We start from the raw sequence: 7,265 nt of genomic DNA on the forward strand, positions 1-7,265 counted from the left end.
CAAATATTGGGGGGGCGAGTGGGTGGCAAAGCTTTTTTTCAGGGGGAGGGGGGATGTCCAGCTTGCATTAAGCAGCTTCACCTTTGAGTCGATAGCATTGACTTATTTTGTCCTCCTAGACAGTTTTTTTTATTTTGCCGTAATTATTGACTTATTATCACCTTTAATAAAACTCTGAGGCACTTAAAAAAATAATAAATAAAAGTAGCTAATTTAGTGGTGCTTTTTTGACCATTACACATCAACAATAAATTACTCCAAATGGCTAAAATGCTGTTTCACAACAGAAATAACCTTGTGTGGCTACAAATTTTCACTCCCAACTTGTCACTTACAGACATGTGATTTGAGGCCCCTCCGTGTCACTTTTTGACGTTTTGGGTTTCTCCAACTCATGTTTTTTAGACATGCTGGCTGTTCCCATTAAATCACAGGTTATAACGGCTAGTGTTCAGGAACCCAAATGCAGAGAAGGCTTGGACGCAGAAGGACAAGCCAGACTATTTAATGGCATTTAACAAAATAATCACCATCTTTGATGGGGAAAAAAGCTGTAAGCTGGTTAAAGAAAAACTAGAGAGTAACTTGACAAAGAAAACCTAGAAACATGCAAAACAGTCCAACACAGAGAGATGAACCATGGGAGCCTAAATAGGCAAACAACTAAATGAACTGACAAGGTGCAGCTGTGAACTCCTCCAGCAGGAAGCAGATGAAGTGGGCGGGAGCAGCAAGGAGGAGCTACAGCAGACAGAAAAAAGATCTAAGCAAACAGAACATGTCACACCTCCTAAAATTTTAGGACGCCGTACCGGACTACCTTACCAGGTTAGGGTACAGCACTGGGTTAGGGTACTCGTCTAGTCTGCTCCAGTCTCCGTCCCAGATCAAACCAAACCATCCAGCACATGTTGAATGTGCTGAAACCCCTGTTTAGCATCTGTGGCTCGGTACCAAGCAGCCCTTGGACTGGTACCGGTTTGCTGCCCAGAGGTTGGGGACCCCTGATTTAGTGAGAACACCCCGCACGTCCAAATACAAGGAGATGGCGGACACTCAAAACATCAGAAAGTGACATGAAACATATGTTCAAATATAACAAGTTGGGAGTGAGAATGCGTTGTGTTTGACTATTCCAGTATTATGACTAAGTCTGAGAAGCAGATACATTTAAAAAGCTAAAGTTTCTTAAGAGATTTGCAACGAACAGTTTTATACAAGCAGAAAATATATCTGATCACAAGAGAAACCAAATAACCCTTGAATAATTTGTAATCATTCGACCATTATTTTTTTAGTCTTGGCCTAGACATTGTTGAGGATGAGCTGGTGCCTCTCCACGTTCCCGTCTCTGCCAGTGTGTGCCCGCCTGAGCTGTAGCCGCTAAAGGACAGGTAGAGCGGCGCAGGACTGATGTAGCCGATGGCGTTTTAACCACAGTCTCCTAATCAGATCAGGGCAAGAGGATCAGAGCAGTCTTGAAAGTGGAGGAGCTGACTTCAGCCTGAGCAGACCTGTGACTCATCTCCCTCCTTGACGAATCCAGTTTCTTACACCACCCTCATTAGGTTTCACACGTTTTTGTTTTTTTGAAGCCAAATCCAGTAATGTTGACCCAACCGCTGATGGTCCAGGATGAATCATCGTAGAAGCACAGTCATGGGGGGTGGGGGGAGTCGTCTTTCCACACTTTTGCCCTTCACTCTTCATCCTTCCAGAGTGTCTTCTCTCTCAGCCTGAGTTCAGTCAGACTATCAGTAGATGAGCAGAATAGAGCGTGACAGCCGTCCACTCCTGCTCCAACATCAGATCAGCAATGAAAAATCTCATCATAAAAATGCATTAATGTTCTTTACAAATGAATATTTACAGAAATATCATTATGAAATGTATTCAAAACAAAAAATACCCAATCTCTTAAGATTTTTGTTTTTTCATCTGTTAATTTTTTAAGATAAAATGAGTAGATGTAGTATGCTATGATTTTTTTTAGTTTAGTGAGCCTTTACTTGATGTAGTATTTACTATTTTCTTATCTAAAACTAGTTGCCCCACAAGAGTTATGAAGCTTTGAATCAACAAATAAACACATCTGACCACAAATAGTTTATAATATTAATGCATGTAGAAACTGCTGTGAATCTAGTCAACTTTTGTTTTTTTCTCCCAACTGTCAGCCAGTATAAGAGGAATAAAAATGTAACAAAATCTTTCAGAATTTTTTTGGGAAAATCTAGTGGTGTTTTTATATATATATATATAAATTCATAAATGATGGCTGTGTTTAATGTTGTGTCTGTGTGTGTTGTTAATCTTTTCAAACTCTCTCATGGGTTGCGTTTCTGCAGTGTTTGGATATCTTTCAGAAGAAAATCGTTTCTTATATTTTACTGCAGAAGCATCAAAGGGACGTGTGTGTGTGTTGTTCTGCGAGTGTACACCATCAACTGTGGCGTTTGAATGCATTTGTCAGTCAAAGTTTGCAGAGTGACATGTTTATGTGTTGGAGTGCTGAGGTCAGCTCTGCGTTGGCACTTTGATGGAGACACAAAGACACCACTCTCTTACACACAAAAATGCACACTAACACACAACTCAGCTCTGCGACCTCACTTTGATCCACAAGGCATTTCTCACACACATACTGGTTTTCATGTTTTTTGAGAACTGATTTTTTATCAATCACTTTGGAGACTACCCTTTCTCAAAGGTCTAGAGGTCTGAAAAAAATCAGTAAAATCCACCTTTACACAGAGATCTTAAAAACACCTTAAAATTCTAAAACTTATAATTTTTCTTGTGGCGTGTGTTCTTAACATGCTTTTCTAGGAAAACTAGTATGCACACAATGTTCTCATATCATGATTCCTTGCTCTTAAATTTAATATTGTGTCTATTTGAGCATTTTTTTTCAAGTGAATCTGGTGGCAGACAACAATGTCTAGAACTGGGAGTCCTCGATTGGAACCGGGAGTGCCCCCATATAGCTAAAAAATGTACTTTTACTCATGACCCAAACAGTAATGGTTTAAGGGGTTTTCCTGTTTTAAGACCCACTCCAATGAAAATAGTCTTTTTTGTGTTTTTTTATGTCCATGCAGCATTTTTTTTTCTCATAGTAGAGGACCTATGAAAAAGTAATTTACAATTGAAACTGCATTTCTGAGTTGTTTTATTTTTTGTTTGTTTTTTATCATGAGCAGATGAAAACAGGATGCTTGAAAATGCTTAGACTAATGACGCAGCCACTGAAACGGGAGTGCTATAGTCTATCTATTATGCTCCAATTCTGAAGCGTAGATCTAGCAAATAGATCTATTCTCCCCTTCATCTGAGCTGGTGTCTGGTTCAGAACTGTAAGCCTGGATAGCTCCAATATTGTGATTTGCTATGCTAATGGTAGCTTAGCTAAAAACTACCGTGAGAGAATGTAAACAAAGGCTTAATGGAATATTAGCGGAACTAACTTCCACGCCAACAGTCCCACCAACAACCAGGAATAGTATTTCCAATCAGTTGCAGGAAATATGTCTTAAAAACCAAACAGGCTTTTCAATTTTGGCTAAACACTGCATAGTCATAATTAAAAGACCAGTTGGAAATATTTTATATTCTTTCGACACAGGGCAGCTCCAGTCTCATCTTTGTGTTTCTTCTTTGACTGCAACATCATGGTTTGCGTGTCTTTATCCAACATAAACTTAAATCTGTATGTACAAACCCTCTTTTGTAAAGAACAGAGAAGGACCCTCTGTCATCTGTGCTGGTGGATTACAGGACCCAACTGCTCCATCTTTGAATGAAGGGCTTCAGCTTTGCAACAAAGTCTTTGTTGTCTTTGCAAGTACTGCTTCAATCGTTCAAAGTCCTGCATTGAAACACATCCCCCCTTTTTTTCCTAAACTCTATTTTAATAATTGAGACAAATCAAATTTTTGTTAAAAAAATATTAAGAAGTACAGAATACGGTCATTGTTCAGTCTTAGACAGACATGTTTTTGTGGATCAGAACAATGTTTGGAACAAACCAGAACACTTTACTCCTCTCTAAATGTGAGTTTGGGCTGTTTATCATCAATGAGAAAAAGGCAACAAAGTGAAACAAATGTTAGACCTTTTTAACCTTTTTGGAGAGGTCTACATGTGACCATTGTTCAGTAGTTATCTGCTGGGTTTGAAGGATTTTGGTTATAAATTATAAATCATTCTCGGCATACCAGTGATGATGCACCATCAAACAGATTTTTGTGCACCAGTCTGCAAGCACTGAACATCACTGCTGACCCAAACATTTGAGCACAAAACTCCTTGTTGGAAAAATATGTCAAGTTAGATAAAATTAAACCAAACAGAAGAGAAATTGGGACCATCTGTTCATAATCTGCTTCTGGCTTTATCTTACATTGTCAAATGATGCATTTTATGAGCGGCAGAGTCCGCTCTGCAACACCTCAGCGGAGCCGTTTGCCCGTGTAGCAACACGACATCCCAAATGAGCCGTGAAATGTCCTCTGAAACGGAGCCTTCCCTCCTCCCGCCTCATCAAAGCTGCATGGATGTGCTGAAGCACTGCTAGCTCAGGGGTTGCTCTAAGAGGGAAAGGATTTTCATCAAGTTCTTCAATGAAACCTGAAAGAAAAAGAGAATAAATACCGTTGACTTTATTAGGTTTTCTTATTTAGTTAATTTAAAGTCTAATTCTTTGGTTTCAACTCTTGATAAAATGTGGGAAGCTGCTCAACATCTAACATACTGATGGGTTTTTGTTTTTAACTCTTCTTTTTTTTTACTTTTGGCATTTTTAAAAACTGATTCTTATAAAAAAGGCATATCAAACGACGGCATAACAGCCTCTATCCTCTGTTTTCCAGGTCCATGGGGTCGTTGCATGGGCAGTGAGTGTGGACCCGGCGGCAGCCAGAGCAGGGCGGTGTGGTGCTCCCACCCTGATGGATGGACCACCTTGCACACCAACTGTGACCAGGCAGAGCGACCAGACAACCAGCAGGGCTGCTTTCGAGTGTGCGACTGGCACAAAGACCTGTACGGCTGGCAGCTCGGAGCCTGGAACCAATGCGTCCCGGTGGTGATGCGGAACGGCGGGGGGCAGCGACCAGCTGTGTGCTCGCGGGGGGAGGAGGGCATCCAGACCCGGGAGGTGGGCTGTGTTCAGAAGGCGGACGGGGAGCCAGCAGAAGACGCCATCTGTGAATACTTCGAGCCCAGGCCTCGGCAGGAGCAGGCCTGCCTCATCCCCTGTCCGCGGGACTGCGTGGTGTCCGAGTTTACTCCATGGACTCTGTGCTCTAAAACCTGTGGAATGGGCTTACGGAACCGGGTTCGCAACGTTCTGGCGCCGCCCCTGTTTGGAGGCTCAGCCTGCCCGAACTTAACTGAATTTGAGACGTGCCAGGTGGGGCCATGTGAGGGGGAGGAGAGCCTTTACAGCCTCAGAGTGGGTCCATGGGGCCCCTGTTCTGTGCCAAACTCAAGGCAAGTCAGACAAACTGACAAAGCGCTCAAAGAGAGCAAGAAAAGATCCAAGGAGGCTGACAGACTCTCGAAGGAGGGAAAAAATCAACCCAGGGAGAACAAACAGGTGGTGGGAGTAAACAAACAGATGAGAGACGATGAAAAACTGTACAAGGAAGTGGAGAAAACACCAAGAGAAGGTGAAAAACCACCAAGAGATGGGAAGAAAGCATCCGCACCAAACAGAAAACGTATCAGAGCAAACAAGAAGGCTGACAGGCAGGCAGACCGACCCAGACGGCAGAAAAAGATGAAGAACAAGGACAAAAGAGAGAAAAAGAGAAAGGAAGTGAAGGAGAGGTTAAGAGAGAGGGGGAAGGTCAAGGACCCTGAGACCAGAGAGCTGGTGAAAAAGAGGAGGAACAAGAACCGCCAGAACCGTCCAGGAGGAAAGTTCTGGGACTTGCAGGTCGGCTACCAGACCAGAGAAGTGAGCTGCCAGCACAAGAGCGGGAACATGGAAGCTCTGAGGTGACTATGTCTTACCAGATACCAGATCTATAGATACAGGCCAGGGACAGAACACACTGAAACCCAAAATAAAAAACACGTTAATAATTGGGTTTCAAATGCATGTACAGCAGAAAACCTCTAGACTTTAGCTTCTGTGGATATGTGTATGCGTTAGGAGAAAATTTAAAAAGCATTTGGTGTTCGCTCGCATATTTTGAAATATTTTAAATTATATTTTCAATTATTTAATGATCAATGTTGTGTAGAAACAGCACACACTGGAGAGGGCAAAATTGTGATTTGATTAGAATGTAACTGTAAAGCATGGTGGTGGGGGATTGATGATGTGGACTCATCGTGAGCAGTAACCAGTACGCTGTATCTCGAGTCGGTGAGTGCTACAGTTAAGGCTGAAGTTCATACTCAGATAAAACGAAACTACAAGCCATGCAAGAGACCGGAGAATTATGACGAGGAAGAATTAGCGATGATTCTTTTACTTTGAAACTTTGGAGATAGTCTGACAGAAAACAGTAAAAGATGAGCATGAATGAGCTGAGGGTACAACATTTTACCAAATCTTCCTGTAAATGTTTTGGCTGAATTGAATAATAATATAAAGATTTATTTCATAGAATAGAAAAAGAAGTATGCTGAAACTGAAATTTAATTACACTTAGGAAACAAAAAGTAGGAACATTCGGTTAAAGGATAGTTTTTAGAAAATCTAGAAGCACTTTTCTGCGTCTGTCCTTTTTCAGAGGATTCTCTCAGAGAAACAGTTTATCCTTTTGCCATGTGTGGGATGGTTCAGGATTTGCTCCATCGCCTGTTCAGCAGGTTTTCCGCTCATTTGATGAATGGTTCCTTAATGTAAGACTTCAATACTGTTGCAGTTTTAACTGTAAAGCTGCATTCATGCCGACCTCAGCAGCCCTCGTTCAACCAGTTTAAATGAAAAGTCAATGTAAATGCATAAATGTTTTTACTTTGAAAACACTACAACCACAAGCGTGTTCATTGAACGCCTGATGACTGTTAAACCTGCTGAACTTTGATCATAGAGGGACTCAGACTTGATAGGGATGTATGTCTATGAGTGTTACAGCTGAGACTGAAGAAACCAGAAAATTATTTTCTGTCTTCACACGGCAGAAATGAGTGGCTCCACTCTTCTGAAGCTGGAACTAACTGATGTAGACTTTCGTGCTGCTGCACGTATTCTTTGAAGTTCTTCATTAACACTTCTGTTGTCCCTGAATGCATCAGTGGGTCGACTG

The 7,265-nt window shown here is 41.6% G+C and overlaps 1 protein-coding gene across 2 annotated transcripts in view; it reads left to right on the plus strand.

Moving 5' to 3' along the window:
* The window catches only part of thsd7aa (thrombospondin, type I, domain containing 7Aa), a 59,601-nt gene that overhangs the window by 21,102 nt on the left and 31,234 nt on the right, over positions 1 to 7,265 (plus strand). For both annotated transcript variants that reach the window (XR_002917516.2, XM_024259558.2), the window contains exon 2: positions 4,872 to 6,003. Coding sequence is in view for 1 of the 2 variants with exons in the window: in XM_024259558.2 (XP_024115326.1) it covers positions 4,872 to 6,003 (1,132 nt within the window). In the remaining variant the exon portion in view is untranslated. The remainder of the gene's footprint in view (positions 1 to 4,871; positions 6,004 to 7,265) is intronic.

The sequence above is a fragment of the Oryzias melastigma genome, linkage group LG13, assembly GCF_002922805.2.
Source record: "Oryzias melastigma strain HK-1 linkage group LG13, ASM292280v2, whole genome shotgun sequence".
In the NCBI taxonomy this organism is placed as follows: Eukaryota; Metazoa; Chordata; class Actinopteri; order Beloniformes; family Adrianichthyidae; genus Oryzias; species Oryzias melastigma.